This window comes from Egretta garzetta, unplaced genomic scaffold (genome assembly GCF_000687185.1).
Source record: "Egretta garzetta isolate BGI_Z169 unplaced genomic scaffold, ASM68718v1 scaffold79, whole genome shotgun sequence".
Classification (NCBI taxonomy): domain Eukaryota; kingdom Metazoa; phylum Chordata; class Aves; order Pelecaniformes; family Ardeidae; genus Egretta; species Egretta garzetta.
In genome coordinates, this window is record NW_009260791.1 from 6,678,524 (window position 1) to 6,701,867 (window position 23,344).

Below are 23,344 nucleotides of genomic sequence, written 5' to 3' on the forward strand. Positions count from 1 at the left end.
TGATACCCTAAATTCACCACAGGTAGATGTCTGATAGAATATAATGTATTTATGTCAATAGAAGTCAGTCTAGATCTGATGGGAGTCAAGGCACTGCCAGCCTCAATAAATAATACGGCTCTACATTACAAATTTTTTTCTTTAGTTTGAATGAACAGGTTAATTAACCCTCAATTCAGATCTGGATAACTTGACTGTAGCTGTATATTTCAATGGGAGACAGATGCATGTAATTCAGATTTACATTAATGATTCTGGGTCATGGAAATATCTACGTTTATAGAGAAGGCCAATACAACCAATAACTGCACTGAAATTATTCTAACTACAGGTGTTCCTATACAAGACATCCTTAGCAACCACTGCTAAAACTGTACACACAGTGACATGGTAACTGCTTGTTATAAACCAAGCAGTGATTCTCTTCCCAAATACGAAGAACTTTGGTCTATGCATTTCACCAGGAAGCTTTTGCCAATCTTTTTATTTGTTTTATTCTGCAGGTTTAATACTTTGATTTATTGAGATTTACCTTTTCTTACCCATAGGAATTACTTTTTTTACTACTAACATTGTAAAAGAGGCTTAAAGTTTATATTCACTGTATCATGATATATTTTTACAATATTTTAAGTCCTATGGATAAATAACTTGGGGTTGTTAGAAAGACATCTCCTTTCCTCTAGGAAAACATACTGTTTTTAAAAATCCTAAAATATATTAAAAATATTTTAAAATGTTTTGTGAAGAATGGCTCTCTAAAGCATTAAGTTGTGTTTAATAATATTCCTTCCTTTACTAAAGCCATCATTTACACCATGGACAGTCTGAATTAAAATAATCCATCAATGCATCATAGTTTGGTTGCAGGCAGTAATGCAAAGGAGAATGCCATGGCAACAAACCCATGGAACTATAGAAGTTTCATAGTTTCAGCAGAAATAGGGAGTCTCGGCTAGGTGTCTTTCTCAGAGAGGAAGCTACAAATATTTTTATGAAATTTAGAAATTTTAGAAATTATGTTTAGAAAGTTTTTAATAGGTCACAAGCCACTTTTGATTACGAGAAGATTCTGAAGAAAGGTAGCGGCATTTGGTCCTAGAACTTAACTCTGAAGCGCTACTGGAAGAAAACAAGTATTAATGTAAAGTTCTTACAAGAGACCTTGACCTGACAGTCTAGGCAATATAGACACAATTGTTCTCAATGAGTACATTATATTCCTTCTCCCCTTGATACTAGCAGTCATGATATTTTCAGCAGATGAATGATTTCCTGGGGAAATTCAACATTACAGGACACTTTGGATTTCATTCTTTTCGTATGTATCTTCTAAAAGGTAAGGCTACATTCCAGGAAAGGACTTCAAAGCAGGTGATTACTGACTTAAGAATGTATTTCAGCCTTTTTATAGGTTGGTGACCTAAGAAACATGTGACCAGCTAAAGTTCTTTGTCAAGGATGGTAACTGAACTTAAACATTTAAAGCATCTTTTTCAATGACACCGTTATTCCAGTGCCCCAGGTTGAAATATTCCAGGTTTCAAATCACAGAAGCCATGAAAAAACATTAAATCAATAAGAATAAAACCCAAACACCCCAAAATAATTCCACTGTCAAGGAAATTTTCTTTGCTTAAGATATTTTCTAGATTTGCAGAGCTATCTGAAGAAAGCAATATGAGGAGAATGGTATCAGAAAGCTGTGTGACAACCTCATTAAGTACTGATATTGCTTCTTTATCAATAACAAAAAAAAAAATACTGGGTGATGACAACAGGCAGGTATTTTTCAAGTTAAATCAGTCTAGAAGTGTTTAGCTGGTGTAAATTAGAAAACGTCCTATCTCAAATTGCTCAACGGTTGCATAAGATAAGATTGTCACATGACCAGAAGTCAAAATACAACATCAACAAAAACTGCAAAGGAAGAATAAGAGTTGAACAGCAGATAACTCTGCCTGAAAGCAGAAATCAGGGTAATATATGCTTGCACAAAATAAAGCAAGGGACTTATCTTGAAATAAACAAATGTTAATGAATGATTTTGCTATATTAACAGGGAACTATTAATAATCTTGTTCTTAAAAGAGGTACCTCATTTGAAGGAGGAAATCTTTCTACCTCTAATAAAAGCTGTTACGCTCTTCTGCAAAAGCCTTTGCAATATCAGAATATATTCAGTCATCCTCTCTCAGCAGCTCATGGCATTCAGTCCTGGATACTATTCCTTTAATCATTTTTTGTTTCTGCTTACATGCACCTATTAAGAGAATCATTTAAGCCCCTTTTAAGTTAGGCATAAACTTAAGTGTAGTGTTGATCTGAAGCACAGAACACAATTCCCAACAAATTTATCATAACTGATCAGCCAGGCAGACAGTGTTGGCTCCCAGGAGTGCAAAGTTTTCAGCTCTGGTTCGTTAACAGTGGTATAAATCAGGAGTATCCACCGGAGTCAGTGGATTAAACAGTTTTAAAAAAGAGCAAGAGGGACCACAGGACTGAATTACTTGCATTTGTGAGGTCCACACAGTGGACCAACGTTTCTTGCTTCTTAACAAAGCATTAAAAGTTAGAGAAGTAAACTTCCACTTAGACGCCACCATAAATTTCAGCAGCACAAGGCCTTAGAGACTGCGCCAGCTCATACATTTCTAACAAAATAAAGCTTGTAAGACATAAGGTTTGGGTTGAGGGGTTCAAATTTTTTATATTTGAGAACTTTTGCACTTTGAAAAGAATGTAGCACTTCTGGAATTTAAGCTAAATGCTGAAATGCATTTTTGTACATTCAGTCAGTTCCATATCCTGAAAAGGTCTCAAAATATGCTCTGAATTTCCTCCTTTCTACTCTCTTATGCAACTGAAAAGCTGCTCTTGCTTTCAGAGTAAAAATGCAGTCATATTCATGTGAACAACTGAAATAAAATCTATTAAATTGTCATTGTGGCTTTTGTAATTATGGGGGGGTTTTTATTATTATTTCAAAGAGAAATGCATCTGGGCTTGTTTCTCAGTTACTCTGTTTTCTTTTCTGCTGATCTGTTCACTACAAGATTTTGGTCTTTTTATTGTATTGTGAAAACAGCAGTTATTTGTAGAAAATCTGTGTATTCAGTGTTTTCCACACTACATTAATTTACTGTGCTAGGTGTTCTCATCTTTTATTTGGACTGAATTTTTAAAATACCATTAACTACACACTGTGGCTCCTGCAGCATAAAGTTCATGGAGGAATTTGACTTCAGATGATTAGCTAGAAATTTATCACATGTGACCTAAAGGCTTAGTTCTCCAGCAATATTTCAAAATACACAGTATTTAGGGAAAAGGAGAGCAAAACTGGAACATTGCCACATGGCTTACTTATTATTCCACTTAAGGATCTTTTGTAGTGTGAATGGTGCTGAGGAGGTCACACAAATGGATCACAAACCTACAATTTTGGTCATAAAGGAATGCTTGGATCTTTATGTAGCCATCTTCAATGCCTGCTGAATTCCACAGCTGTATCTTTTTTCCTGTGGACAGGATGGCCAAACAGAAATTTCTGTATTCCTGCCAGTTGTTTTTTTTTAATCTACTATTAATACAGTCTGCATTGTTGTTCACTACTGCTTTTCTGTTGATATTCCTGTTTTGAACAGTGACAACCAAGAAGATTCACAGCTGAACCTTCAGCCTGACAGGACAGAGTGAAACACACAGGCATTCAGGTCTGCCTTTCCTTGGGGTGCCTATAGAATACACCAGTTAAAATGAAGAAGAGAGTACTTGAATAATCATTACCTAACATCCCTTAAAATTTTAATGACAATAGTAATATGTCAATACATTGGCTGCTACATTAATCAGAAAAAAATATTCTCCCTCCCCTTAAATTATTCTCATAAAATTCATGTTAGTTTGAGCTTTTTTTGACGTGCTAACGTGTGGGGGCCACTCACAAAATCTGGTTCTAGACTATTAGGGTTAATTTCGATGCTTCTACTATAGTCACAAAAGAGCAAAAACTTACTCTAGTGGGTAATTCACAACAAAAGCTTTATTTCATAGTTGTGCAATGCCTTCTATTCCTAAAGTTAGCCTTCTGCACCATATAGGGGGTTCGGTTTAAAGGAAGTGTTTCTGCCAGAAAAGATACAATTTGCTTGTAGTAAGACAGATCAGGAATGAATACAGTTTATGAAACAGCACAACCAGCAACATAATAATGCACAACATTTTTTAAAGGTTTCAATGCTTTCCAAGAAGATATTTTCTGGGGAATTACCTCTGAGGTTTTATTTTCCTTTTTTCTAATGTGAAGTGCTTATTCCTTATGTAATGCATAAAATGCTTTATAAGAAATAAGATTACGGTGACAGACACCTGCACCATCTCTAAAATTGTATGTCACAAATCACAGCAGGACAATCAAATAACTAATATTCAAAGTACTAGATATATTAATGACAAATTAAGTGAAATACAAAGGAACTCTGTTATTGTACAGAAAAAGAAAACTGAGCAAAAGACATTTTTATTTCTATTTTTAATTTTGTGCCTTTTTTATCTCAAGAGAGGTTTATAAAGACGTAAGTTACTTGTGTCTCAGTGGGCTAAAATAGTAAAAGATGGGCATTGTACCTTCTCTTCCTCTTACACTCCTGATTTTTTTATTTTGAAACATTTCCCTTTTTAAACAAAACCCACCCCCCCACCCCACCCCCTTTTGCTAATCAATAAAAGCACTGGTTAAAATTAAAACCACACTTCATAAAATCACATCTTTAAGAGAAGTGTTATTGTTGCTATTAACAACGCTTTAAAAAAAAAAAAAAAGTACATAATTGCTAAAACACAATGAAATTCCCCAAGGTAGAGGCATGTTAAGCTATATTAGTTCCAAATGACTAACATTTTTATAGTACTAGCTAAATGAATTAATAATTATTGGCTACTTACTTTAAAAGATTGCCATTTTTTATTTAAAGGGCTATGGAGTACATGCTGCACTGTTGGTAATCCTTCCAGTACCGCTGTCTTTTAGAGCAGAGGAGACTTCTACAGCCCTCCAGACTTATAAATTCAGCTCCCAATAATCCCTATATACCATACGAATTCTATATTAGAAAGAGTTGACCAGAAGTATTCAAAATAAGAACATACAAGCAAAGCTGTGGGGGATAGCTGATAAAAAGTAGCATGCGTTCATCTTCACAGTCCACTCCTCTCTCTCTCTGAAAAAATATCTATCTGGTCTATTCAAGGGTAAATTCAGCTCTGGCATTTTGACCACTTAATGCTTACAGTGAATTTAGTTTAAGGATCTAAGTCTGGCAAGAAGTAAATGCTCCACTGATGTATACAGCTACCTCTGAAAGAGATTACAGTCAATTAAAGAAGATGGTTTAAGCTTCCTTTCCAAGTTCTTTTACACCTTCATCCTGTAAAGGAGGCCAATGTGCTGAGTTTCTCAGTCCTAGAGTGTCCTTGATGTTATTTGGTGTTGAGTGTTCATTCTTAAATGAGCACTTCAATTTCAAACTCTTTGAAAGACAGCCCTCCCATTAGCATTAGCACTTCCCATACAAGTGAAATTAGTATTGGATAAAGAACTGGCTGAAAGAGAAAATATTGGGAGAGAGGGGAGGCAGAAACCCTCACATCTGTCGCAGGATTTTCTCACTCTCTGAGATTGCTCTGTGTGGCATGCATGGATTTGGCCTTCACAGGGTTTTGAAACTGGGACAGTATAGGAAGAGAACTTCTTTATTAAAGAGAAGTTATTTCGGGGTTTCTAGAGTTCAAGGCTGACTTAGGAAACCATGCAGATTCTCCCAGGAAAATGAACAAATAAATATTAATGAAGTTTCTTTTCCACATGATAAAAAAAAAAAAAAAAAAAAACAAAACCACTTGTAAGTTCCAGTCCTTCCAGATGGATTCTTTTTCTTTGGGCATTTAAAAAATGTTGTCCTTTCCCATGTCACTGCTTTTTATATGCCTGCATAAGCAGGAAAAACCTTATGCATCACAATCTTGTCATGAATGGGAAGAGCCCTCATACAATCTCATGGGACATCTTTCGACCTAAATTGGCCTTTCAAACATAACAGCACTGCTTCAGAAGACTTGGCTTATCCATTCAGTGACTGTGCTGGCTGGGATCGCTAACTCATTGGGAATATAGAATCTGCTCAAGGTTGGGAGCCAACTGCTGGTGTAACACTGACAGATGCAGGACCCATATGCCCAAGTCTGGGTAGGATGCCTGTATCACCAGCATCTGGATGTCAGCTTTCCTGTTCTGGCTCTACTGCTGGCTTTGCTGATAAACCTGATGGTCTGTCTGCTGCGGGTCAGCCTGATGGTGCCCTGCAGTTGTATTTCTTGTATTAGGGAGTGGTTCCTCTCTATTAAGGAGTACTGTCTGAGCATAGTATGCATCCCTTAATACTTTCATATGCCACTACACAGGTGATTCCAGTATTTCTACTGTTCCTGGTGGTTTAGGCACAAATGATGAAATCTTGCAGATGCAGCAAATCTGTAAAATGTGTAAATGTTCATTCCCTGTCTAGAGGCTGGGAAGCTCTGCTGATACCATCCATTACTTTTAATCCTAAACAATTTTTTACTGCTAGATATACTGCCAAGAATCGCAACTGTAAGATTTGGATGACACCACAAAGACATTTTTATAAAGAGGAAAACACAACACATTAAAATGCTCTATATAGTAAAAAAAAAAAAAAAAGAAAAGAAAAAAATCTGTGTAAAAATTTGCCGATATATCGACACCTACTTAGAAATTTGCATGTGCCACCCTTGACAGGCAGATTCTTAACACTAAAGAAAATAAAATGTTCTTTAACTAAAACACTGTGCCCTGCTGTTGCAACTGTTCTTCCTTGGCTGCTTTGAAAAAGGATGAGTTTTTTCCCTTTGACTTGAGAATGCAACAATACCTTAATACTTGGGAGCAAAGCTTGATAATACCCTTAAACTAAGAAATGTTAACCATTTCCTCAGGTCAGAAACGGGAAAGGCCACTTTCCATTTACTTTGAGAGTCTCCCAAAATCACAGCCTCTCCGTGAGGGACGTCACTGAATGTCATTCTAGAGCAGGGCTTAAGGATACACACGCTCCTAAATTCAGCCATAGCAGCTACAGTCACTTCCTGCCAAGCCTCCTACGTGTGGATAATTCATACCCTCATCAGGAATAATCTGTTTGGGAGTTGGGGAAACTTCTGTAGAACGAATGCCAAAGGCTGCTAATTAGCCATTGGCAAACACTGGAAATGTGGAGGGCAGTGAAAAGTCAGTAGGCTAAATGTGAAGGCCTAGACATGAAGCAACCCCCTTTCTCTCCCACAGCATGTACCCAACCTGATGTGGACTACTGCATCCTAAAATACAAATGGGGGTGGGGGGGAGGGGGGCTAAGTAGACACAAATAAGAATCCCTACAATGCCCTCAATGCCAATGCCAGTGACAAGAGCGGGCCTTTCCACAGGAAGGTGTAGCACCTTCTGCTGGCAAGCTGATGTACAGGTTTAGATCTTTCAGAGGCATAGCTTTAGGAGCCTACAACAAGGTGTTCAACTGACAATACCTATTTTTGTGTGCCAACTGCAACACATAAAAATGGCTACTTGCAGGAAATTAGACACATAAACACATGGAAAATTACTTTCATTTTCAGGGCTATAAGCTTGGGTTTTTCATAAACAAAACCAAGTATTTTTTCTTCTTTTGATAGATCAGTACAACATTGTATCCTTGAAAATTCAGCTTCCTACATTTTGATAACTATTATTTATGTTTAGAATAATATCTAGGCCTTTTTCTTCAGAGAGGATCATATTCTGTCTTTGATTTTGCTTGACTACATAATTTGTAAAGGATGAAAAACCCTGCCTTGATCATTACTGTTTCCAACATCTAAATGTAAAAATTAAAACAAAACAAACCAACAACAACAAAAACAAAACCAAAAATGCCCAAACTCCAAAAGAGACACACCTAGCTTAGCAGGGCAGTCTTTCAATCAGATTATTAATAAGTCCCAAACTTTTCATTCTCAGAGTTAGCAGAGGGTTTTTTATTTCCAGAACTGTCTGCTGACAGAATATTTCATATAAATAAACCTGGAAACTGTAAAACACAATAGAAATGCATTTTTTTGTGTAAAATTTTGGTTGCTTTGAATACTGAAACACTGTGTACAGTCTTTCAATTTAAATCTCACCTGTAAAGTGATCTTTGAGACTGTACAGACGAAATCCAAGAGTCTCTACTGGTCTGTTACACATTAGTCCTCCACTCAAACTCTGGCTTTGTTTCATTCATTTTCAATAAAACTAATACTGCTTTTCATACTGGAGGGCTACAAAGCATTTGCTGATAGCCTGAAGAAAGCGGACCAGCCCCACACTGTTAGTGCCTCCTTCCCACTTCCTAAACTACATACAGTAAGAGAAGGGAAAAAAAAAATAAAGAAAAAAAGAAAGACTTTCACCTAATGTTATTTTTCTGAAAGGAAATAACAAAGTGGTTTTATCAATGGGCTAGGAGACAGCTCCTATAGCAAGGAAGGTGTCCCCCGTAATGGCAACTGGGAGACGCAACTCCTGCTCCCCGCTGTAAGCCTCTCTTGAAATGCAAGGAGGAGTTCCGAGCTCTAGGCACAGACACACACCCATCACAGATTTTTTTTTTTCTCCTTAAAGTGTGTATTAAAGGCAGATAATCCACCACCTCTGTGCTAGAAAAAACATCAATGAATTCATAAAGATTAAAATCTTTATGCTGAGCTGAAGATACAGTTGAAGGGAAGAATAGAATAACAAATACTAAATGCAAAGCAAGCCATATGATACACACTTTAAATTGCTATCTGTAATATATAGCAAAGAATTTAAGTTCATTAAATCAAACCTGAATTCAGTCAGACACTATTGAAGAGGCGTAGTCTTACAGTAATGTAAAATGGTACATCTAAATAGTATTCTCCTTAAAATGGAAAAAATGGGAAAGAAGAAAAGAATTCATTGGCTAAATGCTGTGCATAACTAATGAAGAGAATTCAGCATTGATTTGCATCTTACGTGAACTTATTAAATGTCCCCCAAAGAAAATGTGATACTATGTAATTACACACAATTACCTCACTTCTGGAAATGCTATCATTTGTTTCCATACTCCCTTTTTTATTTTCTGTACAGGTAGAAATTGTAATACAGTGACATTTTAGCAGCAACTAATGGAAACAACGACTTTTAATCAACTTTTGAGATAATGTACTTCAGCACAGAGAGTATGCTCTACAAGCCTGCTCATTTATTTCAACAATATTTGTATTCCCTTAAATGTTATGTGATTTAAAGTGTGTGTAAAGGTGCTTGCACTTTATAAGTAAAATCCAGGGGATACAGAACTGCATCTGGGGCTCCAGCTTCTACAGCAGTGGGGCAGGTTGATCACACAGCTTCCATGTCAACATTTAATTTTTATATTTATTTAGACCTCACAGTTACAAAAAAAAAAATACGGAAAAGTGACTAGCAGATAGCTGATATCATGAAATAACTCGGAGTTAAAAGTAGCCATACACAATGGCCTTCACACAAATCTCAACTGTCCATGCCCCATTTAAGGGTTCTCTGTATGCGGACTCCAACGTTACCCTTTGCCAACTCCCATGGAAAAAGAGGGCACATAGCGCTGCCCTTTACTTCGACTGCAGAGGAGCACAAAGGATGTTTAAAGCCTACTTCTAGTGCTTTTTGTTTTCATAAGACCTGAAATGAGGAATATAGTCATCTTTGAAACTGTCATCAATGTTTGCAAGAAAGTGAAGAAAAATATCACTGTTAACTTGCACAGCATGCCCATGAAACGTACTTTTCCCCAATTTTATTTATTTATATAAAATCAACGCCCTTTTCCTTTCTTGATGAATGCTGTGATTGAAAAAAAAGAAACAAGGCATTCTGAAACCAGGACACTTATCGTCCTCACCTACATCTTTACAAACACCATGGAAGGTATAAATCTTTCTGGTGAACCCACACATTAGTTTATGCTGTCTATACTTTTCAAGCCACCTTACTTCAGAGCAAAACAGGGCTAAACCCCAAATCATAGCTGAACGCAGACTCCATTAAGTAGAGTTTTGTTGATGTATCTGAAGAAAAATTCCTCCTTCAGCATCTACAGGCTACAGAAAGTCCTCCATTTCTTTTAATGACCTATTCCCTCTGTTTGATTCAATACAGCCCACTGGCTATGGAAATGACAACACTCAGCAGGTGACAACAAAACGGTCAACAGTGCTGAGATATGTCATTTTCTTCAAATACTTTCTCAGGAATTAAATGACACACTACAGTATGCTGTGTCCTGCTCAGATCAAATATTTCTTTATTAAATGAAACTGCACGCTTTTATATATAGTAGCTGTATAAAACGCAGGTTTACGCGTACTGCTTCAAGCTCTGATTGCAAAACAATTTGCTGTTTCCCACCCCTCCCCCAGTCTCCTTTTAGCATATAACCCCTTGGGCAGCAACTGCCAGGATGCTGTACCTTTGCCACAACTCCAGATTGAAAGCCCTGCCCTTCTGGAGTCAATCTGACGCACTCGCTGTGACTGGGACAAATTGGAGTATGTAAATTAGCACCTTTCCAGTCTCCTGAACCCAGGAAATCCTCTTGCTACAGTGTTCCAGCTAATGGACCTGAGATGTCCCTTGTAACAGGGCTGTCTGTGCAACTCCTTTAACCTTTTCAGATTCTGATCTAGCCTTTGTTCCTAGCCCTTTTTTGAAACGTGCACTGTATCAGGCTAACCCCTGTTACAATTTAAACCGGTGTAAAACCCTAGCCATATCACAGCATTCAGTGGCATTTACACATGTTTAAAGTGCAAAAGAGCATCCAACAGTGAACAGAGGCCCACAACATTAAAATTTCTATCAGAGAGGTTTTTCTGCCTCTGTTCAGCTTCAAATACTTATCATTATTCTGAATCACTTACACTAGTGTACAATGCACAATTAGATTTCTAAAGTTCTAAATAAATTAACACCAGGTATAAGAGTTTACCCTTCTATTACAAGAGGATTATCTTCCTAAAAGACTATGAATGTACAAAGTACTTGAGGAAAGACTGGTGATCGAACCTGAACAGATTCCAATGCAGATTATATATTTCGCTGCAGAAAGATGAAATAGAATCTGTCCTTAAATCATAAAGAAGGAACTGCTGCCGGAGATGCCTTATCCTTGGAAAGGCACACTGCCACTGCAAAGACAGACACTAATCTTTTCTTACCAGAGTCCTATGGCTCTTTTCACAACATATCAGCATTTACGCTGTTTCCCTGCCTTTAAACTGCATTTGGGCAAGGTGTTTGAGCAGTTAATAACTGGACATTTCATGTCACCCCAAATTACTGTTTCCAAGTAGATTGTGTGTCTTTCTCTCTTTTCCTCAACATAACACTTAGTATCCTGACATTCTCCTGCCTTGTTCATTTTTTTTTTTAAGATTTTGTCCCTAATCTAATGCTGTTAAAATAATCCAGATTCTTTCTTTGGTGCTGTCCACTTAGAAATCATATTTTTTTAGAAGGCTGTACTCCCCTCTGTGTATATACTACCATTGCTTACATCATAAATCCTTCATTTTTGTTCAGTTTATACCAAGGCATTACAGCATCCAATTTATTACTGTTATCTCACTGTTTCTGAATGACTAATTTGAACTTTATACAATTGTCAGCTTTTCTAGATAAAACATGGTTGCATACTGAACGCTTTTGATTTTGGATAGAGATGTAGTTTAAGTAAGTGGCTGGTTTTGTCCCTTATTGTGTTCAATTTCTGGGCTGCACTTTGCTGAGAGCAATTGGTGCCCCCTTTGTTTTTGTACCTGAATGGTTGGATGCCACATAATCTCAGGAAGAAAACTGATAAAAATAGGCTGTATGTGACAACGAGGAGGTTCAGATTCAAAATGTAAGTACACAAAGCAGACTACAGGTGTGCCTTATAGAAATAATTTCCTCATAGAGGTTTATATGATCTCCAGATCTTCAGTTCTGACTTGTTATGTACTCATTCTGTCTTGCTGCATTACACACAGCTCTTCACTGCCAAGAGGAAGTTTAGGATCACTTTGCTGCATGGTTTGATCTGAAACAACTATTTCCTCTTCATTCATCTCTTAACTTCCACTTTATTTTTGGCTACTGATGCATAACTCTACTTCATCCCCAAAATCTTTACTTTCAGACAGCTCAGATCTATGCTTTCCAACATATCCTAAGTTTTGTCGGCTTTTTTTCCTCTTTTAGCCTGCCTTTGACACATGCTAACAGAGGTCAGCTGGTAGTCTACCCCTTTAACCCAATACAGACTGCAAGAAGCTGAACGGTCTTCTTCATCCTCACAAAGTGTACCGCTGACATCATCATTAGCAACCGCCCTTCACAAATCTCCAAGCCAGTAGAAGTCTTCTCTGCTAACACCTTTTACAGCCTGGAAAAACCCCTTCATCAGCCCTACCATCTGCTGCTTCCTCACCTTTAGTCTCGTGTCACTATTTCTGCGTTGACTAGTGTTATACAGAGATAACCTCATTATGTAATACGCAGAGCGACTGAAAATAGCAAATGAAAAGATAAATCTTCTCCCTGATATTTTATAGCACTCCAACACTTTCCTGCCTATTTTCCCACTTTTTTTTTCATTTGCTTTTCAGATGGGGCTCCCTGTAATAATGCAAATATTGGAAGAAGCGAGATTTCCACTCAGCTATAGCCTAGCCAGCCACAGAACTACCTCCAAACTTCATGTCAACTTGTACTTGTTTTTCTACTGCTTCTATCTAATTAAAAAACTCCTGAGTTTTACAATACTCAAACATTTGTGGGGGAAGACAAATTTTAGAACTATGCATTTTTGTGTTCAATTATGATCATCCCTTGTTCAATTATGATTATCCGTGCTGTTTGGCCGATTTTAATTCCTAACAGTGTAGCTTACAGGGCAAAGTATTAGTACTTGTTTTCGCTACAGGAGAAACTTCTGTTTCTCCATGACACTGTTAATTGTGTGCAACTCTTGTGCCTTCATCCACAATCGTTCATTACTGCAAAAATGTAAATAACTTGCTCTGTTCACTTATCTCTACTTTGCCTTAACAAAAGAGCCTCACAGGTTTTGCACAGTCTAAACTGGTTGCACGCTCTACATGCATATTTGCAATGTATGGAAAACTTTACCCACACGCTCTTCAGCAAGATGTTTTTAGAAAAAACAAATTCTTATATTCTAATCTAGTTATTACAGGTAAATAGTCATGTTTGGAAGATTTTGCTAAATGTTGTAGTGAATATGTATAGTGAATTCTTTCTGCTTTTTGTCTATGTCAAGTTTGATAGAATATCCTTGTCTTACAAAGAGCATCAACAGTGTTGCAAAAATAATAACAGAAATGGAGGACAAGACCTATTTGGACAACAGAGAAAAAATTCTCATATGAAAGTTTCCTTCAAATTGGGTATTTGTTTCTACACTTTCTGTATTTGATAACGCTCATTCATAAACTGGATGATAAAACTACATTAACTTGAGGAGAATGTGGAAACATTTACCAATAACAACTTCCAGTTTCTCTGGTTGAATATGGGAAAAAGCCTCTTATTTAATTTTGTAACTACTGAGATATTTCCAATATTTGTTAGCATTCGGCTGATCATTCATGTGACCATGAGTACTTCGGAGAGTATCAAATGTATAATTCAACCTCTTATTTGCAGCTATTACACAGCTCAGACAGTGGGATAGGATCATCCTGCACAACACAATTATAGACACAGCTTTGTTTTTAGTTGAGGAGTGCAGGTGGATGGGGTAGTGGCTACTTGCAAACAGAAGACTAACTGTTAGAGTGCTCACTTGGAGTGAAGCGACTGCTATTCATTTTCCTTTTTCCTGAGGAAATAAGCTTATATGACATGCTCCAGAAAACAACCTGCTGACCCAGATATAGTCTAAGCTACTCTATATGATAGTGGCATCACCTGAAATGATTCACTAGAAACCAGAGATGTTGCATTCATCCCGCACATTTACCTCACAATTAATAAGGGACCTACTGTGAAGAACGGTAATATACTATGTTGACATACAGGAGGTATTTGTACAGTTTCATGTTACTCCTCTTATTATAGTGCTGGATGAATTAATAAAAGAAAAGTATTTTAATTAAAGAATACAAAACTATTAGAATGAGGGACATCTTTCAATTGTTCACAATGATTCATTAGGCTTCTTATGTCCATAGGCTGCGGGTGGTTGGTTTGTTTGTTGACTTTAAATACAGAAAAGCTGAAATAACATCACTGGGTCTAATAACCTGTGGCTTCTCTATAGGATAGAGGTAAAGACACAATTAAATCTCTATGAAGTTCCATCTACAAGCTGAGGCTTCCAGGGGAGTGAAAAGGATGAGAAGTATGTTTACAAAATATCAGATTGCCTTTCATTCACGGAAAGCCTGACTGCTGCATGGATTAAAGCCAAACTGCAGCATTTGAGCCATACATAGCTTCCAAGGAGTTCAAATTCTGCTCCCATTCTAGGATTACATTACATGATCAGGTCTGAGCTGATACAGAGGCTGCTAGGAAGTAAACAGGGGCTTATAGTCCTTGTGCATACTACAGATCACTTTGCTGGGTCATCTTGGACCCAACTACACATCCGCCACAGGTATCCTCTCTGAATTGTGAACCTGATTTTTTTTCCTTCATTGAGTCTGATACTGCAAGTACAAAGATGTTTCTTCATCACAAAATACTTTCTTAATGGGATAAAAAGGTACAGTATAAAGTAAAAGGGAAATGTGAGTCTCGTGTACCTAGAGAAGGGCAATGAAGCTGGTGAGGGGTCTGGAGCACAAGTCCTGTGAGGAATGGCTAAGGAAACTGGGGTTGTTTAGTCTGGAGAAAAGGAGGCTGAGGAGATACCTTATCACTCTCTATAACTACCTGAAAGGGGGTTGTAGCAAGGTGTGTGTTGGTCTCTTCTGCCAAGTAACAGGACAAGAGGAAACGGCTTCAAGTTGTGCCAGGGGAGGTTTAGATTGGACATTACGAAAAATTTCTTCACTGAAAGGGTTGTCAAGCATTGGAACCGGCTGCCCAGGGAAGTGGTGGAGTCCCCAACCCTTGAGGTATTTAAAAAGACATGTAGATGTGGTGCTTAGGGACATGGTTTAGTGGTGGACTTGATGATCTTAAAGGTCTTTTCCAAACTAACTGATTCTGTGATTCTTTGATAAAGTTTCCAAGACAATGTTCAACAAGGCTTACGAAAAGCTTCTAGGAAGGTAGGTGGGGCCCTTTTATAGCACAGATGGAGAATTCAGTGATTGTCATCCACTTGTAAGTCACAGGTGCATAACAGATCTTGCTATGGGACTGAATTGTTCATGAGTTTAGTAGTTGGGTGTTTGAGCTTTTTTCCCTGTCTAGTTCAATAATCCAATTCTATCAATTCTATCAAAAGTATGTAATATACATAGCAGAAATTAAATGGCATCTTTCATCTATTTTGATTTTGGGTTTGGTTTGGTTTTTTTTTTCCCCAGAAGTCATGGTAGAAACCTCCATCACAACGGTTATTCATGACAGTGCTCACTGTTGACCAAGTCCACAAAAAAAAAAAAAAAAAAAAAAAAAAAAAAGAGAAAAAAAGACATCTTTGTTGCACTGACACTTCAGTATCTCTCCGACTTAAGGATTTCATCACAGAAAACTAGGTAGAGATAAGACCAGTATAAACAATTTAAGACAACTAAGTGTTTAAGTTATTGTGTACAGTAATATAATGCTATATGAAAGTGTTATAGTTTCTTAACAGTTGAATAGGCACTGCTGAAGCAAAGAATGCAATTATGAAAGTTATCACTCTTGTATGCAGGAATACAAAATGCGTACCACTCACTACAGTTCAGACACACAGTTCTATTATTATTACTAATACCATCTTTCTATCCTATTCTGACTTTAAAACTATTCCGTTGTGTTTAATTCCAAATATTTATTCTTTAAGAAGTCATCGGTATTTTTAAAGGAATAAATATATTTTTTTAAATATTACTTTTTATTTGAAAATACTATACATTTTACTTATAATTGTTTTAGAGTTCAAATTGCAAGGTGTGTTCTTTTTTGTTCAAGAATTTTAAAAGCAACTAATTTAAATATGCAAAATTATCTTGAGTTGTTCATACGTGAACTTAAAAGCCATGCAACACAGGAAAATTAAGTAATTATGCCTCCAAGTTATTTACTGCAATTAAGCTCATTTATCATATGCAAATTAGTGCAAACTGGTCTCATTAGTTACTAAATTACTCAATATGAGCTGAACAATGTAGCACTCCAGTTTGTAATGAAAAATCCCTGTAGAGGCAAGCAGTATCAATTAAGCTAATTTGCATATGCAAATATATTCAGTAACTTTTCCTTTTCTCTATATTTAGTCCTACATTTCCTGATCATTCCTGATTATATGAAGAATATGGGGTTACTGACCCTTTTCCACACCTTCTCAATAGCAATGAAGTCAGAAAAAATCCAGGGGCCTTGAAAAAAATTATAAACTTCTTGCTAATTTTTACAACCAGTTTCAGCCAAGTTTTTGACTAGCTAGTACCATAAGTAATATTTTTTACTGGATTTATTATATAAGCAAATATATATACACAGAAACATAAAACTGAAGATGTCTTTACTGAAGTCTACTCTCACTATAACATGACTTTTCAGAAGAATTTAGAAGATAACAAAGCACACAACTTGGCAAATCAAAAATATTTTCAAAAATTAATTAATGTATTGCTATTATCTATTTTTCTCCTCTAGTACAATCATTTCTACTTTTCATCATTCAGGTGATTTTACTTAGAAAACATTTAAAAGACTTTTTGCCCCAATGTGAAGATTCTGATATAATAGTGTCTGGGCTTCCATGTTTTGTGGTGCCTTTTTTTCCACAAGCACACAGTGGATAGTGGCTTCAAACCTACTGTGGGAATCTCTGCAGCATGACATCCAGCAACTGGCTGTGGCTTGGCAATTTTTTGATGTGACTAACTGACACTACTTGCTTGTAGATTCAAGATGTAATATACCACCAGATGCACCTTCATTTCTGTTTTTACAACATCACTATAAATAAGCTATATCCACTTTTAAAAAAATATACTGTATTATGCTTCTCATGTGTCTGTCAATAAATTTTGAAGTATCAAAATATTAGAAGCATTAGAGAGGCTCCTTAATTTCTGAGCTTACACTTAACCCAGTCTTCAAGATATTAATAGCAAAAGGGATTAAACAAACTAACTATTAATTCAGCTTCCTCAGATAGCAGACTCTGAAATCAAACACAGGTATTCCCAAAGTATAATCAAGCTTGTTTACTTCACCTGCAAACAATACTTATCACAATATTGCTTTGAAAATAATTTCTAGGAGCAGCAGACTAAATGAGAACTTGTTAGAACTGTATTCCACCACAGAATCTGTCTGATTGTTGTTTTAAAAATCATTTTGTCTTCTGGAGATTATCTTTCTACCTATTAGACCACAAGGCAGTACTTTGAAGTTCACTCAGATCTGTTCAAAGTAGTGCATTTGAATGCATGATTTAGACTTTCCTTCCAAGTGTTGATTACTCTGCTAAAATAAGACAAGACTTTAACATATCATGATAAACTTGCCACCTTATTAATTCATTTTGTCCTTTATCCATCATCAACAGTCTATTCTCTTTTAAATGTCAGAGTGGAACTTTCTATTATCAATCGAGAGATTAATGGGAGTAATTTGGTAAAAGCACCACCCTCTCTGAAAAGGCCACACCTCAACAGATATTCAATACGATGCTGATGGTAATTTTGACTGAAAATCCTCAGTTATGGGTACAAGTGCAATATAGGGTTTTTTACTAGTACTATGGTAAAGTTATATCCTGAAAACACCTTAATTTATCACATATAAGTACAAAAATAAAAAGCAACAGGAGAATCTAGCTTAAATAAGTGATATAATCACTAATTGTTTTAATATGCAATAAGTGAAGATTTCAAATGTCAAGTAGTTTTCCATGTGGCCATCCTAGGTTTTTTCTTTTTCAGTCATAAAGGACATACCCAATACTTAAGGAATGTAAATCAGTCCCAGTGAGGTTTTATCTAGATATTTGTTATAATTCATATTGTAAAAAATGTATCTTTAGGATACATAGTACATGCTTACATACTCAAAACAACACACTGACAAATTACATAAGCTGAAATACCACAAAACTGCTATTTCTTCATTTTTTCTACACTTATGAGACAGCATAACAGCATTTCTGTCTAATATGCAAATAGAGTACTGTAGATACTGGTGCAGATATCTCTGATATTGTAACAATAACACAAATATTTGCTTACAGAATCAAAAACTTGACCTAGGCCTCTGCCAAGGGTGTACAAGTAAATCACTTCATTCATGATTTTTGTTCCAAAGAGAAATTCATTCTACTCATTAATTTCATGTTTTCCTAAAATTATCTTTGTTGTTATTCTGCATTTAGTTACTTTATAAAGATGTGAAAAATCTGACATTATCCATAGTGCTTTTGAATGCCACATCTGAGTTAGTACAGAGAGATAGCTCTCAATCATTTCAAATTAAGTGGAATATTTCTCATAATATCCTAATTTACCTCTTTCGTACCTCTCAAAAGATAATACACTAAGCAACATATTTGCATTGAGAAGCTGTGTACATTGCTAAATAAGAGCAGTTATGCAGTGCCACACTTGGAAAAGACTATGTGGGTTTTTTTTTTATTTCCGTAGCTCTGGGCTTTTGCCTTGCTGAAAAAACCCATCACATTTGTTCTTAACTGCTTCTGTTCCACGTTTGATTACCGCAACCTAAGAAAGGTTGTATTAACCCTGACAAAACAAAGCATGCGTAAGACCGTTTCCATCAGGTCACTGTTTTTCAGTTTAATCTTCCTGGAATATAATGACTTGTACAGTGTGACTAAATTCCTTGACAAAGATCAAATTAGTTTTTATCTCATATCTAAGGAGACCTAAGAAACATACTGCTGTTCATTTTTTTTCTCTTTGCAGATTGTTGCAAATTTGTGATATATAATTGTGACAACTGGGATATCACAGAAGAAAGCAATGCTCATAAACCAAAGCGGGGGAAAAAATCCCCTAAATCTATATGTGACACATAAGGCAAATGAAAACACCAAAACAAAATACCATTTTATGCACGCATACACACAAATACATAAAGGATTTCTGAGAACAAACACTTACTGTACAGTCGAAACAATAAAATATTGTGATTCAGCTAAATAATACTTGCCCTCCCTCTCATTAACATTCTCCCAACCATGGGCTTTCTAAAAAGAAAGAAATATAAGCTTAAAAAAAAAAAATCTCATTAACATAAGTGCTGACGGCAATACTATTCAAATTATTGGCAGAAATATGACTAGCCAGTTATTTTGATTTTTCTTGGAAAAGCCATTTTTTTTTACCTGTAAAATATGACTTCCCAAATGTGATTCAAATACTTCAATGGCAAGGGCACTGGGACTTCTCCTGCGCTGGGCACCTATAACTGAATAAAAAACAGTTATGTTGCACGGTCTGCACATTCATTTCCAATGCACCTCTGATGATACCACTTGACATTAACTATTTAAGTATGTTCTGCATTTCATACACTAGTGTTAATTTCAAACTTGCCTTACATATAGTAAATAAAATTGGTACGTAATTTTCCGTGACTCAAATTTGAAGGATAAAAGAATCATTAAAAAAAAAAAAAAAGTATTCAAACGTCCAAGAACTCTGGAAATGAATTGTTTATTCAAATATATCCCAAGTCCCTGTAGAAGGTTTTATTGTACACGGTGATGACAGCATGCAGAATTCAGTGAAAAATACTATTGAAAAAGAGGCTACACATAATGTAAATGCTTTGAAATGTGGAGATAAGAACTAAATATTATTCAGGAATTAGGAAGATATGAGAGATTTATCTGAACGGATAAGAACTAAATATTATTCAGGAATTAGGAATTAGGAAGATATGAGAGATTTATCTGAACATGTTATTCATCTTATTTGAAACTGAAACAAAGTAAACACAACATTAAAAAGTCAGCATTTGTAAACACATCTGAGATATCAAAGTTATTGCTACGCATAAGGTAGTGCTGTACTATCCCAGATATCCACGCTAGTTGCTGGAACAGGTACTTCAAACTTCAGCTTCTACAGTTAAATTATATCTTTTAAAAGTACAAAATGACTAATAGGCAGTTATGCTTCGGAGGCAGCAGCGACTACAAAAAAAAGCCCGAGAAACCATAAAATTAAGATTTTGTTAAACTCTCTATGCCAAGAGCACAAAGCCAGCAATTGCGTCTGAGTATAACAAAATGTAGGCACCTACTGCAAGCTGGGGCTTCTTCTTAGGTCCAGGCTGTCTTTGCCATGCGACCAGAGAAAGCTAGAGCTTGGAGAAGAGGGCACGGGGCTGCAGGAACCTTCCCCTCCCTTTCCTGTCTTAGCGCCAAAGCCAGGCATACCCACAGCAGAGAGAAGAGGTGAAGTTCATTCTGCCCCCTTTTAAAACGTGTACAAAAACATATACATCCAAAGACCCTGATGGTCTAACATGTCCGGAACCATCACAGCACTAGTCCATCTTTATGTATTGCTCTCTTTACAACACATGATAAGAAAAATGAAATACCAAGGATCCACTAAAACAAGCAGAATGGATGACTGCCATTACTGAACAGGCTAATTTAACACCAATGAAAACAAAACACAGAGCAACAATTTCTTAGTCTTCTATGATACTGGCTGCCAAACATGATATCAGTAAGAAAAGATAAATGCCAAGTAATGATAGTCATATTGACCTAAAAATGTAATATCATTCCTTATTGATGCTTCATGTAATTTCCTTGCAGGAAATTCTGAGCTATTTATACTGGGCAAACAGGTGGCTTCATTGCTAATAGATTCAGGCAATAGCTCATAATTACAAATGGTGACTGCTGTAGAGCCAGTATTTTCTATATCCTCCTCTTTTCTCTAAGGTATTCAAGGACACAGATTCTCACAACTTAAGAGAAAAGTCTTCTTCAGGACTTCTGCTTTGCACTGCAACTAAAGTTGGTAATAGACCAACTGCTGTACTTGCTTTTTTTATACTAACTTCAGTTCGTATAGTGACTGACCAAACACGTCAGCATAACATCTTTCTTTTAGAAGTTTTAGGTGCTTAGTCAGTCTCATATTTTTCTGTATCAGCCTTCTGATTCTAAATCATTTTGCTTCTCTTTGCATTGTCTAATCTTTTCTACAGCTGTAGTGATGCCTACTATAAGCAGTAATGCTTATTTCATGAAAAAAAGGAGCCCATTACATTTTCTAGCAACTTAAGACTCCTTTAACTTTCCTTTTGGCAGACAGACTTAAAGATGATCCTTTTGTCCTTACTCTGCCTCCAGATACGTTATCAAATGTTTGCTTAAACTGGAATTGTACTTATATTTCTGAGAAAAAACTTTAGCCTTGGTTGTGGGACCAAACAAAATATATAGCACTATAAAGATTATCAGTATTCCCATTATGATTGCTATCAGTTAACACTGTGCTTTTTATGGTCATTGCATTTATAAGCTACCAGAAACAAAAAGGAAATTCACAATTTTGGCCTACTAGGCATTGCTGCATAGTAGTCTCTATAAGCACATCGCAAAAAGCAAAAAAAAACCAGGGAAAACCCAAAAAACCTTCCCTGAAATCATAGAATCATTAATGTTGGAAAAGACCTCCAAGATCATAGAGTCCAGCCATCAACCCAACACCACCATGCCTAGGAATCCTAAATCTAATCCTACTATCCTACTAATCCTACTAAATCCTTTAGGTCCTTTCATTCTTCCATCTAAACTGTGTTATATTTTCCACACGTTGTCTGAACACATCACCATTTGCAATTTGCCTTCCGATTCATTTTCTGTTTCCTGCCCCATAGCCTTCCTTTACAATCCCCTCGCATTTTAAGTTGTATCCATTACATACTGAATATCGCTTCCAGTTCTATGATGCTAATTGTTAATTGCAGGGTTCTTAGCACTGAGTAACTTGAATAAAATGCACGAAGACAGCACAACACTTTTTAAAACAGCATCTTTAACCTCAAATTATGTTTACAGGTAAGTCATCAGTTCTTCATACTTGGGACACTCTTAGTTCTATAGCTCAAATGAAAACACTTCAAGGTCAGTGATTTAACTAGAAAATATGAGTGGGACAGATCTCAGCTTTAAAATTTGTCAATTAAATCCTCTATCAGTGCCTGCATCCTGGTGGGTAGCATACATGTAGACAAATATCTTGTAGTACTTCCATGCCGTTCAGTTCATTGACAGTTTTACAGCAGTAGAACTCCTTGATATACGTGTCTTCCTTAGGTGAAGTGGGGTAGTAACGACAGTTCCTAATTTTACAACCAGCATAAATAGGTTACACAGAAAACCATTATGCTTTTGGTAGCCACATACTGCAACTCTTTCATTCATTTCCCTAACTATCATTCTTTACATTTTGAGGGATGAGACAAGAATATTGAGATAAATCCAGAATAACGGGAACAAACTTATTTTACTTGTTCTTCTGGCTTCACTGCCTCATTATTTTACTTGAGCTTTCAAGATTTCTTGATACCTATCTGCATCAGAAGAAATATATTATTTGGGGTATACAAATGCATATCATATTGACACCTTTCAAAAACATGGCAATCTCACAGTGCAATGACAGCACAAAGCCTCTTACTCGTGCTGAATGCATTGTTGGCATGACGATAGAGGAAAGGAAGACGTAGACTGAACCAGTTGGAGTAAAAAGCAGGCCTCTGTGTTATTTTATTCTAAAATTTCAAAGCATAAACTATAAATACTGAACTGGCTTCGATCACATAATCCACAGCTAGTCATCTCCCCGTCTCTCACCCCATGGATGGAACCACGCACAGCCATAGCTCAGCTGCTCACGGAAATCTTGGATTTAGGATTTATCTCACATCTGTAAATCAAAGTAGCTCAACAACCTTCACAGACCTAAAGATCTGGCTGTGCATCTTTTTTAAAAATGTGGATTCTGTTTTAAATGCAGACTCTCTACAGAAACAAAGTACTGCATGCATGAAATAAATTTCTTCTTC

The 23,344-nt window shown here is 36.4% G+C and overlaps 1 protein-coding gene across 1 annotated transcript in view; it reads right to left on the minus strand.

Annotated features, from left to right (window-relative positions):
- The window catches only part of NPAS3 (neuronal PAS domain protein 3), a 542,703-nt gene that overhangs the window by 291,005 nt on the left and 228,354 nt on the right, over positions 1–23,344 (minus strand). The window contains exon 4 of the mRNA XM_009646696.2: positions 19,632–19,714. Coding sequence (XP_009644991.2) covers positions 19,632–19,714 — 83 coding nt within the window. The remainder of the gene's footprint in view (positions 1–19,631; positions 19,715–23,344) is intronic.